General features: G+C 40.2%; 1 protein-coding gene and 1 long non-coding RNA gene across 3 annotated transcripts in view; one reads left to right on the top strand and one right to left on the bottom strand.

The window, feature by feature from the left end:
• Window positions 1–26950, top strand: part of thsd7ba (thrombospondin, type I, domain containing 7Ba) — a 225420-nt gene that overhangs the window by 195465 nt on the left and 3005 nt on the right. For both annotated transcript variants that reach the window (XM_037789632.1, XM_037789633.1), the window contains 10 exons: window positions 2553–2686; window positions 4457–4613; window positions 12095–12239; window positions 12525–12640; window positions 14076–14193; window positions 15801–15946; window positions 16286–16454; window positions 20991–21164; window positions 23639–23734; window positions 26245–26327. In XM_037789632.1, the coding sequence (XP_037645560.1) occupies window positions 2553–2686; window positions 4457–4613; window positions 12095–12239; window positions 12525–12640; window positions 14076–14193; window positions 15801–15946; window positions 16286–16454; window positions 20991–21164; window positions 23639–23734; window positions 26245–26327 (1338 nt within the window). The remainder of the gene's footprint in view (window positions 1–2552; window positions 2687–4456; window positions 4614–12094; window positions 12240–12524; window positions 12641–14075; window positions 14194–15800; window positions 15947–16285; window positions 16455–20990; window positions 21165–23638; window positions 23735–26244; window positions 26328–26950) is intronic.
• Window positions 15955–26950, bottom strand: part of LOC119500136 — a 26309-nt gene continuing 15313 nt past the window's right edge. The window contains exons 3-4 of the long non-coding RNA XR_005209557.1: window positions 22397–22399; window positions 15955–16080 (exon numbers count right to left, since the gene is read on the bottom strand). This is a non-coding gene — a long non-coding RNA (uncharacterized LOC119500136). The remainder of the gene's footprint in view (window positions 16081–22396; window positions 22400–26950) is intronic.

Raw genomic sequence — 26950 nt, 5'->3', positions numbered from 1 at the left:
ATTACATGATATTATATTATATGAATAGTCGATAAAGCTTTTGAGAGTGTGCTCAAAGAAATTGAGCCGGGTAATATCATTTTTGTATTGCTCATCCAAAAAAAAATAATATTTGATTTCAAAAGTGTCTAAAGGAGAACAAAAGAGCAGAAGATAGAGATTGACTGAGATTGCCCATATAACCAATGAGAGAATCCGGTCAGTACCAGCTGATTCTAACTGATAGCCTATTTCCTCTGCGATGTTCGTAAATGTGTGTGACCTAAGATGTACTTTGGCTTAAATACAGTATTTTTCTGCTCCGTCTGTGTGTCGTAGTCTCCAGCTTTAACCTGCCGACACATGATTAAATATATATCTGACACCTTATGTGTCGTGACACTATACAACCCATTTGGTAAGTGCTACGGTCACATGATTTCTCGCTGAACAAATATGTCAGTGCTCAATAAATAGCGTATATATTGTGGCTGGAAAGTCTTTTTTTTCCTGGTGATGAAAATTAGCTGTTAAGCCGGAATTGTTTTTCTACAGTCGTAGTGGAGAAAGTGGAAGCGTAGCAGTTGCCAGTTTACCCAGCAGGGGCATCTGCAGGGACAGATGGGAGATGATGAGGGTGTGTAATAGGCATCTGTGTGGCCCGTAGGGGAGGGAATACTCAACACTCATTCCTTCTCTATAGTCTGCACACACGCGCGCACACCTACACACACACACTTACAGACACCCATTACAGCCTGTCATAGCTTTTTCCACAAATTGTCCTCTAGAGTATACCTTTTACTGTGGCAGACTGTTACATAGATTGAGAGTAAACATGTGTTTACAGGAGCATTGCGCTCGCTGTTCCCTTGGTTATACAGACATGCCAGAGTCACCGGTTGAGTGGGGAGAAGTGAATAGGCTCAACATCCAGCCAATTACATCCTCAGCCGAGCGGCCGATTGCCATGGTCATTGTCGTTTTACACACCGCATGCTGCTCCCTCCATCTCATGCATAGGTTTTATTTCAGTATGAGTAATGATGATAACGCTTCCTTGTCCTTTTCTGCACTCTGCCTGCGCAGGCTACACGTCATCAGTTAGCTCGGAGCCCTGTTGTGGTGAAAGGTGCACTTTCTTTTAATTTCTGATACTCACAGTCTAGACCTGCGAGGCTCACAGTTGCAAAATAACTATGGCTGTCAATCAATTAAAATATTTAATCACGATTAATTGCAGATTAATCGCACATTTCTTTTCTGTTCAAAATGTACCTTGAAGGGAGATTTGTCAAGTTTGAATACTCTTATCAACATGGGAGTGGGTAAATATGCTTGCGTTATGTAAATGTATGTATATATTTATTATTGGAAATCACTGCATTTATCATAAACAATATGCTCAGATCATAACATGGCAAACTGCAGCCCAACAGACAACAAAAGCTGTCAGTGTGTCAGTGTGCTGACTTGACTATGACTTGACCCAAACTGCATGTGATTATCATAAAGTGGGCATGTCTGTAAAGGGGAGACTCGTGGGTACCCAGAGAATGGCCAGCCAGTTTTTCTTTTTGCCAAAATTTAGCACAAGTTTGGAGTGTTATTTAACCTCCTTTGCAACAAGCTAGTATAACATGGTTGGTACCAGTGGATTCTTTAGGTTTTTTCTAGTTTCATAAGATGCCAGTATCTTCACTCTTGCCTTAAAACTGAGCCCGCTACAACCTAAAAATCGCAAGTTGCGTTTATGCGATGCAATTTATGTAATGCATTAAAGAAAATAGTGGCTTTAAAACAAATTTGCGTTAACACGTTATTATCACGTTAACTTTAAAAGCCCTAAAAATTACACAAATCACTCTGTTAATGTTCTTTCTTGAAGACCACATTTACATAATCAATGGGTCCTATTATCCGTTTAGTATGATAAGCAATGAGCATGATAGGCTAGCCAGACAGTATTGTGTGAATTTAGTGGAATGTGTAAATAAGTTGAGAATTCATCTGGGCTTTATACTCTGAATATAGAAAATATACAGGACACCATCCTGATATCAAACTCCAGCATATTTTGCAACACCTAAATGATTCTTCTCTTAATTGGGAGTAATATAGTAGACTTCAAAATGTCCCAGGAAAGCAATATGCATATCCATAACTGCACAAGTGCTTGATGTTAAAAATAAATGCAAAAGGAAGAGAATACTAGCATATGTTGTATTCTAAAGCCATTCCCAGATTAAGGCAAGAAATTATACTTTGTTAGGTATCATTTTTTTCTTGTTAAATGAAAACCCATACGGAATACTGTTTTTAACCTAGAGACACCTCATTAGTGTAATATAAAAAGTGAAAGTGTCCGTTGTATCTTGTAAATTCCCTACAAGTGTATGCACCTACTTTCTACATGCAGCATGCTTGTGTGTGCGTTCAATATGTGTGTGTGAGCTGATTTGTATGCCAGTCCATTTTCTGCTTTCTCTCTCTATAATCCCTTGTGTGTGTCCCTTTCCTTGTGTGTATGTGCGTGTCTGTTCATGTGTGTGTTTGCACATGCACGCGTGCAGGTGTACGAGGCCGCGCCGTGCCACAGCGAATGCAGCCAGTACGAGTGGAGGATCGAGCCCTGGTCCATTTGTACCATCAACACGGTGGACGACCTGCCAGCCTGCGGGGAGGGAGTCCAAAGCCGCAAGATCAGGTCAGTGAGCGGGTTAGGCTTGGCAGTCTGCTAGCCTGGCATCGCAACACACACACACACACACACACCGGGAGGGGTAGACTGGCAGCGTTCCTGTAGCTGGCACTCACGCTGGTCCTGACACTTGCAATGTCAGGGGAAAACAAACAGTCAAAACAAACTACTGCTTCCTAATGAGTTGTTAGATTTTGTTGCAGTGGCTTTTTAGCGGTACTTAAAATAGCCACAGAGGAAAGCAGTGAAGTGTTGACCTTTCCTGCAGGCTGCATGTGCAGGAGTCGGTATTGGATTATACGCACCATAGGAAATGGGAAATGACAAACTGGGCAACGGTGTTTTTGTGTCAAAAGCAACTTAATTGTTCTTGTTTACCTTTAAGTGTGAGTCACAGCCACATATTTAAAACTGGTCCCAATCAACCACCCAGCTGCTGAAAAGGAGCAGAAATCTGCCTGTGCAGTTTTATAGAGACCCTCTTTCTTAGAGTTATAAGTTTTATTTTAAATTTGCATAGTTTTAAACTTTGAGCAGTTTCCAGGTTTTTCACAAGCTTTTAACGGAACACTCAGAGGAGGGAAAGTCTGCAGAGAAAACGTTTGCTAAGAACTCTTTATATTAATCTGAAATTATATTACTTATATCTGATTTGTGATGATTGTACCATTCCTCACCTTCCCAGCCCTTTTGAAAAGGACAATTTCTTACACTTAAATCTGGTAGCAGTTACTAGGGATGCACCAATCTGACTTTTTCAGTCCCAGTACCGATAGAGATACCTGTCTTTAATTAATAAACTGTATGCCTCACTGTGTGGAAGTGACTGGAATCATTCTTTTATGTGTGAGGCAACATCAGGCTTGACCTACACATTGCTTTCCTAACTTCTTAAAACAAAATGTAACCAATAAATACATAGATACAAATTTTGTGAATTGTTAAATAATAAATCGTACACCAGCAACTTGGCAAAGAAATGTTCAAAATGAACAGGAATTACAATTCAGGTATAAACCTTTTTAATGCAAGGATTTAAAATTCCAGTATATACATTATATAGTATATAAACATAGAATTGAATTTAATAGATCGGCCCCATTGTCACCGATACCCGATCCAGCTATTTGAGTCAGTATTGGCCCGATATCCGATCCAGTATCGGTAGCAGATACCCTTTAAACATTTATATTAGTACTTTGCATGAGAGTTTTCTGACCTTCTACCCCTATTTTGGAGAAGGGCCTTCATATTAGAAGACAAAGAGAGAGTAAGAGAGGCCAACGTTCCCAAGAAATCAAACAAAAACTTAGGTCTCAAATGTTATAGTCACAAGTTTGGTAAATCCAACCATTCAGCCTGTCTTCTTCCCTTTTTGCTGCGGTATAATAATGTCGTGCTACTTCCACCTTTGCCATTGGATGTAAATGTAGTCATTCACATAACTGCATGAGGTTGCTCTCCAAAAAACATTGGCCATTTGAAGTCATTTGAACAAACAATCAATGCAGTCATTTATGTAGTGAAAACAGTAAATGGGCTTTTTGAACCCACGTTTCAGTTGTATGCAGCTAAATGTTTAGAGAACCCAGGCACATGGGACAAATGGTAGAGACCCCGTAGAAATAAACGAGTTGCAGAATCTCACCTGAGAGCAAAAAGAGTGAAATCTATTTCAGGTCAGAGACTTAGAAATGTGTTCCGAAACTCAAAAATAGGACCCAGTTGGGAGTGCCCCAGAGACTAGTTATACAGCTGCATGTGCTGTTCTGCTAGGTGTGTGAAACAGGGAGCAACGAGTGGGGAGAACAGCACGTTGGAGGACAGCCTGTGTGATCAGGAGGAAATGCCACCCAGAGCCCAGGTCTGCTTTCTGGCCTGCCCCAAAGACTGCGTCATGGCACCATGGGGACCTTGGAGCAGCTGCCCTCTGGTAAGAAGCAATAATCTACTGACTGTTTTCTTGGTTGCTTGACAGGTTGGGCGCCCAGTGGCATCATTTATTGTTATCATTGAAAACATGTCCAAAATCATCAGCATATAAGTAAATATTTGGGTAAAATGGCAAGATAAGAGAGGCTTTTTAAATAACAAATTTGATAAGAATTTGTGACATTTATGTGTATTTGGACCACTGTTATAACTACGTAATATTAAAGTACACATATAATTCACATATTCACAGTTTTACGATTCTATCCAGTATTATAGTATTAAGGCCTTTACACACCGGGGGTGTGACGAATTAACGACAGGAAATATTTGCCTGTGAATGTTATATATTTAGGGCTTTGATTGTGACAGTGAAGAACGGAAGGAGTGGATCTGGTCTGTGCTGCCTTTGTCAAGGTTGAAAGGAGTAATAAAGTTTGCCGTCCTGGTTCGGACTCCAGAGCCTCGGCATTGTTGTTTCAGAAATATAGGCGCAACTCAACCTGTTCCGCACAATCAGATTGGTTGATGCCTTTATTCACGGTGTGAAAGCTCAGAAAATTGCCTTTGTTCCGGAAAAAAGGATACCACTTTTATATTATATTTACGTTCTGTGTGAAGGAACTAACAAAATCAACAGTTCAGAAAAATATATTGACGTGCAAATTAATCGCATGAAAGAAAAAAAAAACACCCCCACTGTGCAAAGGCCTTTAGAGTTGATTACATTTTTTTTTTTTTTTCCTTTTTGTCATGTAGTGACATATTTAAAAATCCATTAATATTTTGTTTTATTTGACAGAAAAGTAATTAATTGCTGTAATGGTTTTAGTGAAAAAAACATGCTAAAATATACTTTATTTCCTCCTTTTTCCAGTCATGTTTATAACATATAAAATGAGTGTGTCTTTTGGCTGCTGGTCAAAAGTTAGAAAGTTCCAGTTGTCAGTTTGGACTCTGGTTAACTTACATTTGTAATGATTTTTGACTCTTCTTAGGCTTCCTAGAAGCCTAAAGTTCATTATATAGAAATTTGATAGATGTATCAATTAAAATGATTAAAAGCTGCAGTACTAATAAAATACTCAACAATACCTCCCCAATATAGAGATGTTTTGTGTTGAGTTTGCTTGCAAAAAGCATAATGTTTCATTAGACTCCCTGTTATTATAAGATTAAAAACCTCACTACACATCAGGGACTTGTTTGTAATTATTAGTAATAAAAGTTCACATTATAAAGAGCTGCAATCTACCAAGCTGCCCTGCAACCTTGTGAGGCTTGAAATCACATTTCGCACCACAATGTTGGATACTGCAGATTAAACTGAGTCTATACTAATGTGCCAGCGCCCTCGATCTATGCCCATGTAGCATAGGTTCTAATGTGTTTCCAGCCAGAGGCTGCTGGTCACCTGGCCATGTAGCCGTGTTATACGTTTCCTGTCAAACATAACAGTTCAGTGGGCTGGAACATTGGAGCCAAAGAGCAGGGTGGGAAGAAAGAGATAGAGAGAGTACCTACTTAGTCTTGAGTTTTCTCCACACACATTTTGTCTCATCCGATCTTTCAATCTGCGAGCTTTGGCAACACTCTTTACATCAGTGGAAAGCAGTTGTCTAATGTATTCGGTGATATAACAATTTTAAAACTGTTAACTTAAACACCAGTTAAACTGTAACAGCCATATAAACAGTTATGGGGGATTTGTTTCTATAGTTAAATCAACCCTGAAACATTTAACACATGTAGCACAACAGAGTGTGTGGAGATGGTGGTATTTTTATCAGTTGGTTCATCCACCCAGATGACTGACTTCTTGAGTATAGGCTGGGCTAATAAACAAGAGTTCAGTGTGGTTTAAACTGAAATGGTAGAGCTGAAACGATTGATTTTTGGACACTTGGAAGGAGAGAGACTCACACCATAGAGTGAAGTAAAAGATACTCTTGAGATACGAGATTTTATGTGATAATAAAACAATAAAAATGACAAATTATTTTTTAATCTTTTTTTTAAATGGGAAATAAACTGGATGTTATGTTACCATAAACATAGCTGTTTATGTCCCCAATAGAGCTCTAAACAATTATATATGTCCACCTGAAATTATTCTACGCACTATGGCCTGCATGAATTCAGTTACCTGCCAATTGCAGGCATTTCCATAACGAACGGAGGCTCTGTACGTCAGAGATTTTGAACAGTTCTCTCTCTTTTACTGTAAAACCATTTTTTTTAACCTTAACGTTTGCAAAACTCCCCAACCGAATCCATATGTCTATTCTCCTCCCAGACAATCATGTCTCACAATCAGCTGTCCCGACTGGGACGTTATACTCTGAGGGCGCTTTCACAAGCCAACAATTTAGTCCACTTTAATCAAACTCTGGTGCGATTTGTTTGGGCGGTTGTGAACATAGTAATCGTACTCTGGTGCGGACCAAAACAACCAGAGCGAGACCGCTTGCGAGAGGTGGTCTCAGACCGTTTCCAAGCAAACCAAAACGCAGGCTGCCTGTGCTGTTATTTGTTGAGATGGACACAGGTAAAGGACAGGTTAACATGAGGGGGAGAGGACTGACTTGGACTTTTGCAGAAGTGTGATGTTTGCTTTACATCTAGACTGAAGAGAACATACAAAATATGCTAAATAAAGTCTGCAAAAATAGTGACGTTTCTAAAGTCCTAAACTGGAGGAGAAGGGATTTGTGCGCTCAGATCAGTGCCGAATCAACGTGAAAAAACTGCAATATATCAAAGCCCACTATTCCCTGCATAGAAGTGGCAGCACTCGGGACGAAAAAGATGCATTTGCTCCTTGGTACACTTTGTGCACTGTGAAACCAAACCAGACTAAATAGAAAACAAACCAAAAGTATCAAAACTCAGATTCAGACTAGCCAGACGGACTATGGCATGCGAAAGCGCCCTGAGACACTGATGAGAGATTGAGATCTTGAAAAGCCACATCTTAATTCCTGATGTCCCGGAAGGAAAATCTTTCTTCACAAATGGACGGTGTTAGCGAAAACAGGGATGCTTAGCGTAAAAGTAGCTCGTCCTCTGTAATTGGACATAGTTGTACAGCCCTGGGCCATTCCTGCACTGAGCTGGAATGAGGATGTTGTGTAATGTGTGCAGAATTGTGATGAGATCAGCAGTGTTGTATTGTCCAAGGGGTGGCACACCGATGAAGGAAAGCATTCGTGGTTAATAACACTGTGATGGTTCCCTACACTGTCCACATACATTCACAATGACTTTATGGCCAATGGTGTTCCATCTCCATAGCCGTGTTTTAGTAAGGTAAAGCCAACTGTGTCAATAAAAATGCAATTATGGGGGATTGTGTTTAGCTCATAGACCCATTGAAACAGAAATAAATCACATGGTATCAAGAATAAACCCAGAGCAACGCCGCATTCAAGTTTTGTGTTTACATCTTGCTCCTCATAGGATGCATTATGAGTGCACAGTTCATCGACTCTCTTGGGCTCATTGAAATTAGGGTTCTTGTAACATTATTTCCCAACCTGGCTGCCAAAAGTGGATGGTTGTGTTTTGTGGAGATGATTTTAGAAAACAGTCATCCATTTGTGAACATGCAATTCAGTGGCTTCAGGATTGCATCATAGAACAACTGAAATGAACAGAAAGTGGCCTTTCCTCTCTGTTAAACAGCCTCATCCTGCATTAGAAAAATACACAATTTAATACAACCAAAGAGCTAATAGAACTATGGCCAAGCATCAGAGAGAAGAAAACACTGAATTCCCCCCCCCCAAAAAAGCCTATTAAGTATTTATGATTGTTATAAACTAAAAAATACAGACAGAGAATTCTATTAAAGTTCCTAACTCATATCTGATGCAACATTCACAGGAAATAATCTGCTCAAAATGCATCCAAATTGCTTGTTTTACACCAACATCCTGCAGATATTGCATTCACTATTTGGCTTAATTGTACAATTTATCAGTTGTTCTGTGTTTTTATTCTTATGCATTGAATATAATATGAAATATGTCACCTAGGCAGGGGTCCTAAGTGTACTCAATGATAGACAAGGAGTTCCTTAAGGAAAAAGGTTAAGAACCTCCGCTGACCTGTAAGGCAGGAAAACACATTAAGCAATTATCAACACCACTATGTGTTTTGGAAAATATTAGGCAATATACTAACTAATGCTTCAGGGCTAAATAATGCTAAAGTCCTGGTTTGTGAACAACAGTGATTTTCAGTGGAGTATACCTGCTTTTTATCCTCATATGTTTCTGAATTAAATAGCAGACAAATTCTGGAAGAAGAAACACTTAACACATTTGTGCTTCATATTCAAGAACACGTCTATTCATTAGATGTTTCCTCCAGCACAGCTTAGAGCGGATTTCCGCTTAATGTGAAATGGTCAGGACAAGAATCTGCACGGTTTCAAGTCTGAGGCCATACTGGAGCTCCCTGTGGGGGGAGAAAAGGGCAATTGTCCCCTCCAGGTTGGGATTAGCTGTTGAAGGAGATTAGTTTGGAGAGGATGGGGCACTGGGCAAACAGCAGACCGGTGCGTCCACTGATCTATCTGATGTATCTGAAGAGCTACTATTTTGGGTTAAGTATTGCCAACTTCCCCTTTTGCTAATTTTACTCACAGTTTTTTCTACCAGTCTATAATAGGACTGTCAATCGATAAAAATATTTAGTCGTGATTAATTGCATGATTATCCATGATTAATTGCAAATTAATCATACATTTTTGTATCTGTTCCAAATGTACCTAACTGTTCCTCTGTAGAAGTATTTAATACTCTTATCAACATGCAAGTGGGCAAATATTTTTTGTTTATTCAAATGTATGTATATATTCATTATTAGAAATCAATTAACAACACAAAACAATGACAAAGCCCAACAGGCAATAACAACTGTCAATGTGTCAGTGTGCTGATTTGACTATGACTTGCCCAAAAACTGCATGTGATTATCATAAAGTGGGCATGTCTGTAAAGGGGAGACTCGTGGGTACCCATAGAACCCATTTTCATTCACATATCTTGAGGTCAGAGGTCAAGGGACCCCTTTGAAATTGGCCATGACAGGTTTTCCTCGCAAAGATTTAGCGCAAGTTCGGAGCGTTGTTTAACCTCCTTCCCGACAAGCTAGTATGACATGGTTGGTACCAATAGATTCCTTAGGTTTTTCTAGTTTCATATGATAGCAGGATAATCACTGAGCCCGCTACAACCTCTGAAAGATTGATTGCGTAAATGCGTTAAAGAAATTAGTGTTGTTAAAACGAAATTGCGTTAATGCATTATTATAGCATTAACTTTGACAGCCCTAGTCTATAAACAAAATTATAGGTCAGGATTGGCTCCAGTTATAGATAATAAACAACCCTGTATGGGTGTGTGACAGATAAAGATTGAACATGTAAGGCTGCATGTTCAATAGATATGCATAATTTTGCTGTACTCTCATTCATAACCCCGTGGTAACTCAGCTTGCAAATAACAAATGAGCAGACGGAATTTATTGATTTTGTGAATTTATTAGGTTTTATTGGTCGAAAATTACTCTGAACCTGGCCCTAATCCATCAACAAGCGAAGGCGCAATTGAGCATGCAAATTGCAGGATCTTATCTTTGTAGCATACAAATGCATGTGCATGACTGTGTGACAGTTACGGTGTGAAAACATTAGGGACACAGCGACTGCAGCTGATTCATGAGGCTGACACGGAGGTCCCTCATTAGGAGGTGACAGTGATTGAGGTGCATGGCGTGAAGCATCAGGAGCAGAGGGACAAATGCAGCTCAACGCGAAGACCTACATCAGTAGAATCTTTCTTCTTCCCTCAGAGCTGACAGTTCCTCCACACACCACGTTTTCACACATCCTTTGCTTCTCTGTTCACAGATTTCTATTCCCGTGTAGTGTGACTTGAGTGATTTGTATGCTTCCACTGTCTCTTGGTGTAGATACTTGGCAAATGTGGCGCTCTTACAGTTCTCATAATTGATCTCTCAATTATTATCACTCTCGTCTTCATCTGCCTTCAACTGCCCCGTGTAAAAGTCAATACTACAGTAAATTCAGGTTTCTGCCAGTTAACCTACTTTGCCAGATTATTCAGACATTCAGCCGGAAAATACGGCATTTATAGCAACACTGAAGGCAGCAGTTACCGCATATGTGTCAAAGAATGTTGAATCCCATTCAAACAAGTGTCCTAGTTCTTTCCGCAGCCTCAGTTGGGAATATAAGAGGATGTTCATACAGATTTGTGTCAGTGAAAATGCATTACCTTTACTGTAACAGCTCAGCCTCTTCACACCAAGTATAAACACCTTGCATAAAAAAAAGAGAGAGAAAATCACACAGAAGTCACCGTACTTTGACGTGAAAAATGTTAATTAGAGCTTCAGTACTAGGATACTGGGATTCTATGGATACTTAGTCATAATTATAGATGCTATCTCATAATTATAACACAATACATCATAGTTATATAGATAATGTGTCATATTAAGAGAGAAAAAATACTAATAATGACCAATGATGTTACACAGATTCATTCCCTCTTACTTTTACCCCACATTTCAAAATAAATGTTGCATGTTCAGAAAACATGTGGTGCAACTAGACTGTCGTTCACATATCGGATGGATTTAATCTAACACAGGGCATTGCTCTAAAAGCTAAATCCTCAATTGTATTTCCAAAGACAATGCATAATAAATGTGTTATTACAATACAGAATAACTGTTTTATTCAGCAATTCAGTCTTTTATGATTTGAATCACACATTCACAGATGTTTTTGTCATCGTCAAATCATCATAACCATCATAATCATCATATAATTCCTAACTCTTGCTTTAGGTTACCTGTGTGATGACTCAAAGCATGATTGCAATTTACCTCATAATCTGTTATTATCTTCATGTGCAATAATAATAATAATGTACTTAACTGTACTATGTTATTTATACCATTCTGGCATTTATATTTTATACACACACTTCTCAGCATTTTGTATTTTTTACTTATACTGTGGTATTTTGTTATATATTGCACGTCTTAATGCAAATATTTGTACATATTTCTTATATTCTCATTTTATTATTTTAAATTTTAGTGCTTATATTTCTTTACATATATCGTCTTTATATTGTAGCATTATTTACATAATTTACACATTACCTTTATTTCTATTTCCTTACATTTCTTTGTGTTTATAGAGTTCAATAGCAACTGTAACGTCCAAATTTCCCCCGGGATCAATAAAGTGTTTTTGATTCTGAATATAATTAATCATAATAGTCAATAAATGAAAATGCGGGAGACAGCTTTCAGTTTCTTTGTCCTGCTGAAGGACCCGTTGAATCCAACCAGCTTCATCCCATCCCCCTCATCTCTGAAAATAAACCCGTGCCCTTGACAATGACATGTTTTTGTGTTGATGCTGTCATTGTCGTGCAGCAATGTGACCAAGGAGCGGCGAGGAACAGGAGCAGACACATCCTCCGCCTCCCGGCCTCGGAAAACTCGGCCTGTCCAGAGCTGGTCCAGTCAGAGCCCTGCGTCCTCAACAGCACCTGCTTCTCCTACCAGCACAGAGTCTCAGGTAGGACCATCTGCAGAGTGGACGAGTTGAGACAGGGCAGCTGACAGTAGACTTTTTTAATCCCAATGCGAAATGTATTGAACTGAATGAAGCGAGGTAGGTGTGCTTGGACAAGTTTGCCTGTGTGAGACACGGTGGACAAAAGTAGAGATTCCCAAAATACAGAATTGTGAGTTTAGTACACTGTTGCTGGTTAGAAGTGACAGTGATCCTGCTGGCATGGGCATACAAGCTGGTCTGACAGCGAGACTAATGTACAGATGTGTTTGTGTGTGTGTGTTGCAGACTGGAGCACATGCCAGCTGAGTGAAAACGCCATCTGTGGCCAGGGTTCACGTTTGCGTCTTGTGGACTGTATTCGCAGCGATGGCAAGATTGTGGAGTTGCAGAAGTGCGAGCAGGTAAACACTGTGTGTTTCATAATGGCATCTCGCTGTTTAAAATTGCAATTGCACAGCTATAGTTATAGAAAAATGTTTTGATATACAGTTATTGTGTATATATATATTTTTTTCAGGGAGATATGAGCAAGTGTAATGTTTATTCTTTTCATATATCATAGATTTGGAAAAGTTATCCAATGCAGATGGGGCCAAATGACAGAATCCTAACAGGGACAATTGGAATATTTTAATTTGAATTGTTTGGGGTGTTTTGTTTTTTTCAGGTATGAATTATTGATTGATGCTGCAGCACTCCACTTCCTCTTCTGTTCCCACTGGTTTATACATTATTGAAAGCCCAGTTGCCCAATTTGTTTAAGTGAAATGGCTCTAACACCTTTATGTTTCACTAAGCAGTTTGCCACCAAACCAACTTAATGTAATTGCCTTGACTTAATCGTGCTAAGATAAATGGTTGTATTGAAGAGGCTGCAAGTTTACTGTTAACTTAAATAACAGTTTATTTCTCACTGGTGGATTGCAAACTGGACATCAACATTGTTGCACAACCTGCAGTTAACTTCTGGTACACCCACAATCATATTACACTCTGAGTGAAGGGAGTTTTTTTATGGGGATGAAGGCTGTGATGTTGTCGCCGCTGTGTTAAAGGGATAGTTTGGGTGTTTTGAAGTGGGGTTGTCTGAGGTACTTATCCATAGTGGGTGTATTACTTACAGCAGCTGACAGCCGGCACGCCCCCAGCATCGAGAAACAGACAGGAGCACCAGAGCAAAGCAATACAGTGCTGTGGATGGGGACAGCAGAAAAACACATTTTACTCACCTTAAAGAAAGACTCACCTAAAAAAGTGTATATCCGTTTGAGTGTACGCTATATTTAGAATATTTTCAGAAGGCGAACTGAACTGAAAGTGAAACGTATCTATACTGTTTTTGTCATCTGATCCTACTTCACTCATTTGAGTTGTGAAAATATTGTAAATATAGCGTACACTTAAACGGATATCAATTTTTTAGGTGGCTAAAATAAGTTTTTCTGCCGTCTCCGTCCACAGCAGTACATTGCTTTGCTCCGGTGTCGGTACTCCTGCCTGTTTCTCCAAACTGGTGGCGTGCCGACCGTCATTTACTGTATGTAATACACTGACCATGCATAAGCATCTCAAACAAACCCACTTCAAAACACCCGAACTATCCCTTTAAGTATTATGTACATTAACAATGTTATTCCCTCTCATAAAAATTCAAAGAATGTAGCTCAATAACATTTGAAAGCGAGGTTAATGATAAAATTGTTTAATTGCTGCATCTCCACTGTCCTGAAAGGAACTGCAGGCCATTTAAAATATGGAAATGTGGGCGCTCCCTCTTTCTTGTTGGTGGAAATAATTAGCTGGCAGTCCTCACAGCTCTGCTCCTGTTTTCTACAGTTCGGTCTGATCAACACGTGGAGGCTGTCGGAGAGCTGCGTGGTCGACTGTCCTGTCAGCTGCATGCTCTCCGAGTGGTCGCCGTGGGCGGAATGTTCGCACACCTGCGGTAACCAAGGTAAACAAATAAGAAAAACAAACTTTACTGAAACCAACGGGAACACCAACCCGATAAACAGACACCGAGTCGGCCACATGTGCAGCGTCTCATTATTCCTTCCACTCAGGCATTCACCAAGATGTTGAATTGTGCATGAATACATTTAAATGCATTAAAATATTTACGAGTATGTGTAATCCAAAGCCTTATTATACAGGGAAACAGTGTGCTGCTGAGGTTTTTTTTCAATAATGTATGTATTAATATTCCCACTTATCATTCTGTATGAAGTTTTGTTAATTAACACGGGCAACTTTGCTTTATGAGGTTAGATTTTAAGAACAGCAGGTTCATTTCAACTCGATTTTATACAGCTCACCTTTATGGACTTCATAAATGATTCAGCGTTCCTAAATAAAACATATAGCCTTCCCCTGCACGATTTAAAAAATGCAGTTCATAATCACAAACCTGTGGCATGCTCATCATCACTTTAAGGCAGCCATGTTCTAACCTCATGCAATATACAGAAGTTAATGATTTAACCTGGATGCATATATTGTTCCTCCCAAAGCCAATCTCCCAGGGAGAAAGTGTGTAATTATCTTAATTAGAGAGACTCGACAGTAGCATCTTCTCAAGTTCATTAATTTTAATTTGTCGCCGGCTATCCGTCTCTTCACAGTTAACCCCTCCTTCCAATAAGCTCACACTTACACAGGCTCTCAACTGGGGATTTAAACTCAAGACTCTCTGTCTGTCTCTGCTCTGTCACTGTTGCTGTGACATTGTTTCTGCCACTCTCTCTGTTCATTCCCACACAGTGTGAAACGCATCTGTCAGGCGTGATGAGGGATTTGCGTCGTATCTGTGTCAGACGACGCAAGGATCTTGTTCTGTCAGGATCCCATTGGGAGCGCTAATGTTTCGGTTTGATTTTTGAGATGGCAGAGCTGAACGTCCTTTTGCTGTGTCTGCCAGGGGCCCGCGGAGCTCAGCATCTCCCCTGGCATAGCACAAACACACACACAACTTCTGTCTTAACTGGATGGCTGATGGAGGCCATGCCTTCGCTGAGCCTCATAGGACCCTGAGCTGTGACAGCGTAGCAAAGCCACTCCGCGGCCAGCTCTTTTTTACTGTCGCCATTTACCAAACTTTCCCTGCTTTCAGCCGTTATTAATGGCTCACTTGAACAACACACTCGTGTAGGAAATCCATTGGATCGGAGCATAAAGTGGCGCAGATGTATGGTGCCAATTCGTTGTTGTCATGAGGAAAACATTTCATCCTCTTTTTTTTTCACTCCTAAATAAATGATCATCATTCATTGCAGTCACTCGTTGTAACTCTTATTTTATGGGGCCTTATGTTTGTGCAATGATGCATTTATTTCTCTCGCCCTGACTCACATTTAGAATCGCACAGTGTTTTTGTTTTTTATCACAGTTTGTCATAGTAAAAGTGGCCCTGAATGTCATTATATCTGAGATTCATACATACAAAGGCATAAATACTATTCAGCTTGAACATGGAAGTTCTATACATACAGTTTACAAATGTACTTGGTACCTCCTCTGATCTATTGTTCTTGCTAACTGTGTGTTGGTGTTGATGTCCTGCAGGTCAGTCCGTGCGCACCCGGAGAATCCTGCAGGAGGCTCACGAGGAGGGTCGTCCCTGTCCAAACCAGCTCACCCAGATCAAGCCATGTCCCATAAGTCCTTGCTATAGGTGGCTGCTGAGTGACTGGTCCCCATGCACTGTCGAGGTATGACCAAAAAAGAGACAAAACACACAATAAACAAAGTTAAAGATGAATTTGACTGATAGCATTATTATTTGCTCCAACATTTCTATAGATATATCGCAATAATATCATTATTGTGAGATATTTTGGCCAATCTGATATTGTGACAGCCCTAATTGGAGGTTTTGATCTCCATGTAATGTCATCATTACTTACCAAGGGTGCCCACTTGCACCATTGCTAAAAAAAAAAAACTCTCCGTTTCTGGTTTTGTTGACCATCACTTTTTTCTCTGCATCACTTTTTTCAAATATGTGCAGTGTACAAAAAGATCATATTTGTATGTGTGCATTCCTGCAGGTTGCAGAGTGCGGCGAGGGGCTTCGGAGAAGGAGCCTGTCATGTGTCGTCCACCGGGGCAACTGGCCTGAGTCTCCTCCTCAGCTAGTGGACGAGGAGCTTTGTGGAGACAAACTGAGGCAGCAGATCCAACAGGAGATGGAGCAGCACTGCTTCGTCCCCTGCCCAGGTACGATGCACTCACCTATACTGGATTAACATCAACAACATTAGACATTCAGTACATGAAGTGTTATTATCGATGCAATTGCATGAAACATACAGTAAATTATTATTGTGTAATCCGCTCAAATAGAGCAAAACTACATGATTGCATGAATTATTTATTACCGTCATCATTTTGGATTCTATATGCCAATAACAATTTGGCCTGGGTCATTTGCGTCATAATCAATAGTCTTGTTTTTGAACGCAAACTCATTTGCTGGAATCTGCCAATGCGCTGTAGCCTCTCCCAATTGGTTGACATTTTCAGCTGCTAAATAATTATTGCAAAATCAATAAAAGTCATAGATTAACTAATGACCCTTTTAGCTCGACATTATCTGGTCGAACACGTCCAATAACAACTAAAAAAAAAAAAAAAAAAAAAAAAACTGTCCACTTGGATGGAACAGAGTTCACATCTTTGTTAATACAGTAAAGAACATCAATGCTGCAAAAGTCAATACCGAGGAACTAAATGAGAGACAGATTTTCCGATCCATTACTTGACAAGGCTATTGATTTCTTACACTACATTATGTAACAACCCATAAAGAGCAAAAACTCATCCGGTGCAAACTGAAACAATTAACAGCTATGGGAATTCTGCATGCAGGGAGCTTGTGTGCAAAAGCAATGATTTTCTAACAGCAATAATGCAACAACAGAGTGAAACAAGTTTTGAGTAAGAACATCCTTGATCATTTGCATAGTTTATTTATTTATTGCTATTTGCAAAAGCAGTATATGATAAAAAATATTGGTACCCCCCCAGCAGGTGGCGCCCTAGGCGACCGCCTAAATGGCCTATGCCTTAAGCCAGCCTTGCTCATCACAATTTAACACAACTTTATTTGAGACCTGTAAAATAACAGTGCAACATTAAGATCCACCAGCCTCCAGAAAAGCATGTTTGTGTTGAGTTCTTGGATAGAAATCTAAAGGGAAACAAAATGTGCATATGAAAATGTGCCTCATATGCCATCAAATAAATATTAACTTATGTAATTAACCAATAACAACGAACTTAAACTGAAATTGGTTATTGATTATACCCATTATATGTCTGTGTCATGAAAGCTGCAGATGTGTAATAGCCTATAATTTAGCAAAACAGCATGACAAATGAAAGCAGTGGGTGGGTGAAAAACACTCCACTTGTATTATGCCCTGTATAATATTGCTGTGAGAGCTCAACACACACTACTTTGTGCCTTTATGTAATTTCTAACATCACTATACCACTACTGATGATCATTAAAAGATCCATACAGTAACTTGTGAAATTTCTCTGTCATCAACATTGTATTAACGCCTCATGACTTTATTCAGCTTTACGTTATTTTATCAAATTGTATAGTAACATATTTTCTGTTGTTGCTAGGCGGAAACCTCAGTGTCTGAGAAGTAAAGCCACTACTGAAGTGCCTTAAACTTGCTTTCTTTCTAATAGCCAGCAGGGAGTGACTCCTCTGGTTGCAAAAACAAGTCTGATTGTATAGAAGTCTATGGGAAACCCTCTCGTGTCACTTCTGGTTGCAAAAAAACAAGTTGGTCATGGTCACAATGCCGAACTCGTGGCTTCAGAACCATAGTCCACTAATCAATGGGTGTCGTCACGGCGACTACGTCCACTTCCATGCCTGTTGCTACTAAATAGGGACTTGGTTTGTGGGTCACAGGTGCATCACTGCATTTCGATCTTCGACAAATTACACCACTAAACAGTCTAATTTAAGATCCTCTGTCCTGGTCAATAATTACTAAGTAAATCAAGTGCTAATTACACAGAGATTTCCCATAAACCCTGAATGAGTGGCCCTGCATGTTCATGTGCTTATATCTATGAACAGTACATCCCTGTGCAGCCGCAGCCACTGCTGGCGATACGTGTCAGGAGAAGATCAACTTGTTTCCCTCGCAATTTTAACAGTGTTACTGCATTCACTGTTGGCAGTCTGCGGTACACATCAAACCACATGCACGCTGTTTTCTGTGATGGATAATAATAAAAATGCACCAGTGCTGGCAGAGTGCTGTCGGCACTGTGCCTGTGTGCTGTACCTCAACAGTGGAGAGGACTAGATAGTGAAAACTTGTAAAAAAAAAAAGTTGATTTACTGTAACTTTATGTTCTGGCTGGTTTAGTCTCATCCATTGTTCAAGTAGACGATGAATAATGAAATGCAAAAATTCAGGCTTGTTTCCACCACTAATCAAATTGAGATCGTCAAATCAACAAAAAAGAAAATATAACCTTTTTAGACATTTTGACACCGTGCTTTTAATTGATCATTTTGACAAGGAAATTAGGGACCTATAGCATGAAGCATTACATGGTTTTTAATTGTTTCTGATCAGTCTTATCATCTAACTATAAAGCGAGGAATCTCTGTCTGTCTGTCTGTCCTTCGCATGTCTCGAGAACTGCTCATCCGATCGACTTACAGACTTGGTGGGTGTATTGCTCAGGACCCAAGGGAGTGCAGTGTCGAATAGACCCGCCTGTCCACCGGAAGAAAGCATGTCAGTGTCACGTTAGGTGTGACCGAGACGTTAATATGACACGCCTGCATGAAGGTGCAGTGTTTTCTAGTGACGGTTGTCACATCACAGCTGTAGAAGTCGTAGTTATGTAGTATATAACGTGAGAAAGACCACTTATGGTGGGCAGCTGGGGAGGTAGATGGGTCAAACAAACAAAATTTGGTACAAAGCATCCCTGGACCAGACCGGATCTATTTTTGGGGGGGATTTTTGATGTTCCATACAGTATTGCTATAGCTGGCCATCAAATGCTGTGGGCGGGACTTATATTACAAAAAATGTCATATCTCCTGAAAGCTTTGTAATTTTGCGACCATATTTAGCGCACCTTTGTAGATATGATGTCTGAGTAACAACCATGGCAAATTTGGTGCCATTTGGCCAATAGGTGGCGCTGTAGCAGCATTATCAAACAAAAAAAAGGAAACGTTATCAGTCTGTCTGTTTGTGTATGTATGTATGTATGTATGTATGTAGATTGTATAACGGTCCTTCACATGTCTCGAGAACCGTTCATCCAATCAACGTCACACTTAGTGGGTGCAAGCAGCCATACTGCGGTGCTCAACAACGCTACAAGCAGCACTTCTGGGGGCCAAGTAATCTGCCTGTTCCGGACGGGCACTGCACTAGTTATTAAAATCAGCACAGCAACAAGAAGCCAGCAGATCATAGTCGACTGACATCCCATGATGCCGGCTGGTGTTTTTTTTTCTTTTATCCATTTTTAGGCCACAGTGTGGATGTAGCATTTTCCGTTAGCGAGGGAGCTGCTGGCCGGCTGACAGCAATGACCTGCTTCACTTGCCACTGTCTGGCTTTCCACACGGAAAATAATGAAGCTTTATTGTCCTTAGGCGCAGTTAGTTTGCATGCAAGCCGGCTACACAACGAACATAGAATATATCAGATTTTATTTTTGTTGTAATTTTTAAAAGAGAATCACAATCATTATCACCTGATAAAAAGACACCTCTGGTCTCCTTTGTCACGGCTCTGGCCATGCCAGGCTCTTGTTAGCTTTTGCTGTGACGAGACCATCTTGCAGTGCTTGCTTTCTGCTCATCCGTCTCTCGCTCTGCTCTGATCCTCGCCTTGATTCATCACTCAAACCGCCTTTGCTGTGAGCCTTGGCTCAGGATCAGAAGTGTTTGATGGCCGCAGCAGATGTGTGTGTTTTTGTGTCCATGTGTCCGTCTGTATGAAGGTGGCAGGCGGCGTGTAGGGGGGCCAGGGGAGGGGTTATCAACATGTATGTGATGTACAATATGTGTGTTGCTGTTTGCTGTATCCCGCAGCTTTAACCACAGCGTGTTTCTAGAGGAGCAGCAGCATGAGGGAAGGACCGATAGAGTCGATCCGTGTACATAAAGATGAAAGATAATGATATGCGTCAGTCCACAGATAGTCACTAATGGGCGTTCAAGGCAGAGAATCAGAGGCTTCTTGTGGCTGAGGGTCTGTGACAGCGGGTGATTTTTACCACTACAATCTGACCCTATCAAGGATTTCATGGGATATTAATGCTTGACCTTCAAGGAAGCAAGTGTTTACGCGGTTATCCACTAAGAAACATTTCCCAAATCAAATGTTTTTTCCTCAGAGACACGTTTCAGTATCGGGTGTTGCCTTTACAGTTGGACTCAGAGTTATAGCTTGTATTGTATAATTTATAACTCTGGTTGGTCTATTACTTCTGAATACCCACTGGGCTGTCTGAGTAATTTGTTTTTGTGCATTTGGTACATTATCAGCCGCAGATGTGTGCTGAAGTTGTTTCCGATCTCTTTTAAATGTTCCTGGAGCTAGCAGGGGAGCCAATAAAATGTTCTCTGAAATAGTGTTGGCAAGCTGGATATAAAGCACCCGCAAGTATCCGAAAAGGAAAGTCTGACAGTGTTATTGATTAAGCTGTGCCTATCAGTGATGCCTTTCCGTCTCTGTTTGCCCTCAGGAGACTGTCATTTGACGGTGTGGTCGTCTTGGAGCTCTTGCCAGCTGACCTGCCTGGAGGGGCGGAGTTTTGAGACAACTGGTCGCCAAGCTCGCTCCAGAGCTGTGATCATTCAGGTCATGGAGAACCAGGGCAGCTGCCCACATCAAGTCTTCGAGACCCAGCCCTGTAAAGGTACTGAGGAAACGTATTCAAATGTCGATAAACCTGATTTTATTGACATATATTGTGATGAGAAACTTGATTTGAAAGCCTTACTTAAAGCAACAATATTGTTCTATCAACAATGGCTGCTTGTATGTGAAAAGGGTCCATCGTGATGGTAGTGAATTATCCCCCAACTCTGCTGTTGTTTCGGTGTTCTTGCAGCATTTTTCAGTGAATAAGCTCTGATAAACCCACTACACGCTACCTGCTCAGCACCAAACAGCAGACGTAGAAAGCTAATGACTAGCTGCTGAACGTGGTGCATCATTTATCAACAAAAGAGCCAAGTATTTCCCTCAGGAGGTGGTGGAGTCCAAAAACAGCCTAAAGGAGAGTCAATTTTGGACAGAAACTACAAATGAATGCTAATCCTGCTTTGTGTGTGCCTGATGTGTAAATATTGCTAACGTGTTAGTTCACTGACCTTAAATAGACCTACAAATCTATCTGATAATGAGGTTTAATAGGTAACTAAAAAGATGAAAAGCATTGTTTCACTGACCTCATCTGGTCTCTGTCTGTACTGGACACACCCTGAGAACACTTCTACATCACTGGGGGAGAACCTCAACCACTGGAGGTCAGCAAAAACTAGGTTTCAACTGGTGTTAAGTTGACCTTTATTCTCTCTATAAATAGACAACCAATTAGTGGACAAGCGTTAGATATTTAAAGGTGCTAAGTGCGAGATTGGGAGCATTTCTATTGCCTGATTTGATGAACGCTTTCTCTTGTAGGGTGCTGTTGCCAGCTTTCAAACCGCAAGCATGCAACATGGCAGCTTGTTTGCAAACTTTCTTCTCTTAATTTATATCACGAAAATAGTTCACCGAAAAGTTTCTGAAAACATTGCATGCGAGAAATAAGCCGTGCAATTGCTGAATCTGTCTTTATTTTAAATTTAGACACCTGTTTGTATGGAGGTAAAGGTGATATTACAAGTGCTTTCTAAATGCTCTGCTGTAAATGCCACTGATTGTAATGGCATTTATGGCAAAGTCATCACTGAACTGCTGTGTTGCAGGTTAGCACTTAAAATTTACAAATAAGATGAAAAGGCTATCATCAAAGTGTCAGTGTTTGAACATAGAAAGGTCACGGCTGCTACACCACTTATCCAAGTTTGATGAAAGATGGAGGCATGGTGGGATGTAACTAAGTACATATACATGTACTCAAGTACTGAGTACAAATTTGACATACTTTACATTTTTTGCCACTTTCTACTTCTACTCCACTACATCTCAGAGGGAAATATTGTACTTTTTACTCCACTACATTTATTTGACAGTTATAGTTACTTGTTACTATACTACTAATCTACCCAGTAGTATTCAAAGCATCTACTCCACATTGACGAAATACAACACAGTACCGGTAATCTAGAAGAAGAAGAAAGCATACTTTATCAATCCCTCTAGGGGAAATTAAATTTAATAGAAAATATTCTATAAACAACGTGACACTTGAACAGAGTCATTCTGGATAATGAATACTTTTACTTCTTATACTTATAGCCCATTTTGCTGATAATACTTCTGTACTTATACTTGAGTAACAGTTTGAATTCAGGACTTTTACTTATAACTATTTTTGGACGTAAAGGAGTACTTCTTACTGGCATCCGATTACAGACTGACCCAAGGGAGATGTGTGTATTTCACAGGAGAATCCTGTATGTATTTAATGTTTTTGAATCTCCAGTGCAGTTATAATTCTCTTTAATTTGACTTTTGGACTGTTTTGGTGTGCTGACTTTATTTTTGTATAATACCATAAGCTTCTTACATTTTTTTCCATTGTTTCATTAAGTATTCTTGTGCTTTTTTGATTGCTGCACCTATATTCCTGTAGCTAATCAGCCACCACGTATTTAAGCCCTTGCCAGCTCTCTTTTTCCTCATTAATTAGCTGCTTTTAAAAAATGCATGTAAAATGGTAATTGTCAGGTACTTGACATTCATTATACTACTGCACATCTGCCTGTGTCGCTAAATATGTGACTTTAATCTAGATATCGTATGTATAGGCCTTTCCTGTGGTGTTTCTTTTATTCGTAATCTGTAAAAGCCATAAACGTCAACACCGCATGTGTGGCTAAATTTCCTTTCATACATAAAATCAGGCTCAAGTGTCTTTGACTGTTCCCCCATTACGCCCCCCCAGGAAAATAAGAGCCCTTTTACAAATGCCTTTCATACATTTCCAACTAATTTCCACCATCTCATTTCCTCCAAAGATGCCTTTGTCTTGTAGCACACTGCTCCAGAGGAAATGTTGCCCTTTTCCTTTCACTACATAATATGTCTCACCTTACAATATGAAGTAGTGGGGCAGCTAGAGAAGCGCTGGTTAACGTCCACGGGGGCCTGACGACAGGGCCGGATGCCCAATACAAACTGCTAATGAGCATCGTCTCTGCCTCGCTGCCATTGCTACAGGGGGAAAATGCCACAGTTACCAGTGGAGGACGGGAGGATGGAGCAACAATGAGAGAGCGGTGTGGTGTCAGCGCTCAGATGGTGTCAATGTCACAGGTGAGTAGTTTGTCGTGTCTTCCGGCCACCCTGGAGGCGTCGTGCAGAAGCACTCTTAGGAACACACACACTCTTATAGAAATATGAATAGCCGTGTATATCTGGCCTAATGCAGCATGCAGCTGAAAGTGTCCCAGTTCTGTTTTTGTTCCCCCGCACTGAACCGAATCCGTGTTAGCAGCAAAAAAGCTGCGCAGAGGTCTCATTTTTCAATTCAGTCTGGATCACTTGGATGTGTGCTACAATATCAGATTGTTTGATCGCTCAAAGAGGAATTTGTAAGCGTTGCCATGACAGTAAGTGACTGTTTTTTCATTCATCTGAGGGAGCTGTCACACCGGTAATTTTAGCAGAGGTGGTTGTAGCAGGTCGTTAAGAAATACATTTAGAATGGATTTCCTTGTTGGTTCAGGAGATAATTGAAACGTTTAGAAACAAGAGAAGGGTGGATGCAAAAATGGATGTGATGTCTTTCGCAAAGTTAATCTCAGTTTTCAATATCATTATGTGGGTTATACCGGGCTGCAATTAAAGATTATTTTGATTGTTCATTGATCTGTTGATTATTTTCTTGACTAATCGATTAGTTGTTTGGTTTATAAAATGTCAGAAAATGGTGAAAAATATCGATCAGTGTTTCTCAAAGCCCAACATACCGACCTTGAATGTCTTGTTTTGTCCACAACTCAAAGATATTCAGTTCAGAGGAATAAAGAAACCAGAAAATATTCACATTTAATGTGGGGGGGAGGTGGTTTAAGTTTTATGTTATTGGGCAAAAATTCCATAATAACCTTTCAGCATATTTCAATTCAAGTGGTATCCCAGGGTAGTTTTCTAGAAAAGTCATAAAACTCTGCCAGAATTTTAAAATACAGCCCTCATCCTGCAGCTCTCCCCTCTCTGACATCTCTCCCCACCAGACAAGCACGGGCATATGCTTCATACAGTAACCTGTACGAGTAACAGTCATTCATTTCAAACATCATTTTGATGCCGATATATAGCGGTAATTCTATGAGAATTAGTGTCCTGTTTTCTTTGCAAACTTGTGGGACTGTAAAGCCCTTTGAGATAACTGATACTGTGATTCGAGGCTCTATTGAGCTACAGAATTGGTGAAACGTTTCAGAGATGGAGATAAAATGTTGCTAATAGTTTACCCTTCTGCTAACCACAGCGGTGAGGTCAAGTAGAAGGCTTAACTTTTAGAGAAAATAAAGAGAAAATGATGCTTGCCCCGAGCTACTGCCATAGATTGTAGCTGTGCGCATGAGGCTAAACGAAGATGGAAAAAAATGTTGCTATTAGTTGAGCCTGCTGTGGCTAGCTCACTTCTACGGATAACAGAAGGCTATTAGCAACGTTTCCTCCATCTCTGAAATGCTTCAGCGATATTGTCAGACTCTTTTTGAGTTAAGCCTTTTTTTGGTTCCTTCGCAGTGTAGGCTTTCAACATCTGAAGAGACGTGCACACGCATCTGCATTTGTAACAGCCAATAGGAACGTGACGTCCTCTCTCTGAAATGAGCTGTGATTGGCCAAAGTCTCCTGTCATGGGCTAGATTTTTTAAAGCCTGAAAACAGAGCCATGAGGAGGTGCAGAAGTCTAGTTTTCTCTCAGAGCACTTGAATTACAATATGCTGAAAGGTTATTATGGAATTTTTTCCCAAAGACGCCACAAATATACTGCCTACCCCGCTTTAAGAAGCTGGAATCTGAGAATTTTTACTTTTTTTAATAAAAAATGACACAAACCAATTAATCAATTATCAAAATAGTTGGTGATTAATTTAATAGCTGACAACTAATTGATTAATCATTGCAGCTCTAGTTGTACCCTACAGTAGATATGATTGGTAACTTTACCCACCTGCAAGTAAATCTGATGGCAGCATTTCAAAATTGTGCATGACGACCTGCGCTTCTATCTCTCACACACACACACACACACGCATAGAGCAAACACACACAAAGAATACTTTTAGTATAGTGCTCTAGTTGAATTTAACACCTTATTTGATCTGCCCATACTCAGTGCAGCCTCCATTGATTTCTCCTCTCCCTCTTAACATAAGTAATCAATAAGCCAGACTCTGAGCTGGGAGGCTTTCAATCCATATAAATATAATCATGCATTTGTATTTGTGGGAAGAAAAAGCAGGCGTAGAGCAACAGAACAAAGGTAATAGCGCTGTGGGAATGAGTGCTTTAGGGCGAGCTTGATATGCTGTAAATAGTGGCTGAATGTGATCTTATCGCTGTAAGGAAGTGTTTCTGGCAAATATGAGGCTATAAGGAATAACCTCCCTCTGCAAGAGAAGGCAAGAGCCCAAGGCATTACTCTTTGATATTTTGACATGCAATTTTCCATGTTGGAATTAAAATGTTCACAAATTGATCACGGACCCTGATAGGCAACTGAGCCCATTAATCAGGCATGACAGTACATTAATTTAGTGATCAATGGGTAAAGGAACAGAAATAAGAACCTGTTGTCTTCCTCCAGGGGGGTGTTTCCCACAGAAGAGGCCGACCACGGTCAGACACTGCCATCCTCCGTGCACTAAACCCTTCTCGCACTGCACACCGGTAAGATCATCGCGCTTTGATCAGTGCTGCTGTGATCTGTGTAATTCTCACTGTTTCCTGGCTGCTACCACCTTCTAGGTAAAGAGTTAAATGGATTTTGACAGATGGCATTTCTAATTGCAGAACAGGCATTTAAAGGATAATCGCATTGAATTTGGGCTCAGTGTCAGTTAGGGAGTACACCTAGATGGGGGGGTGGGTGGGGAATGTGAGAATGACAAAGAAAAGCCCAAGCTTGAAGTTTTACTGCCCCTTAGAGTACCCTCTACGTAACTGCACTTAAAAAAAATTATGCATTTAAGAAGCATTTGATGTGTTTTTATTGAATAGTATTTTAGATGCAGATGAAATGCCTTAATCAAAAGGAAAGCCTATAATGCTTAAAAAGCTAATGCTGTGATCTGGTGTGTTGCATCCAGTGTTTGTGTGTGTTTTTGGCCTGGCTGCAGCTCATTTTTATTAGTGTTTGAATCTGGAAAGCGCTGGTGTAATCTACCCCCCTGAAGAGCACAGTTTGATGTCAGGGTTGGGATGAATCTGCATGCGCTAAAGGCAGGGTTGGTAAGGATTTTAGAAACATTTTTTTGTTATATTAGTTGAAATTCTCATTACATCCCGACAGC

The sequence above is a fragment of the Sebastes umbrosus genome, chromosome 13, assembly GCF_015220745.1.
Source record: "Sebastes umbrosus isolate fSebUmb1 chromosome 13, fSebUmb1.pri, whole genome shotgun sequence".
In the NCBI taxonomy this organism is placed as follows: Eukaryota; Metazoa; Chordata; class Actinopteri; order Perciformes; family Sebastidae; genus Sebastes; species Sebastes umbrosus.
Note: the sequence above shows the minus strand (reverse complement) of the source record. Positions and strands in the feature narration are given on the sequence as shown.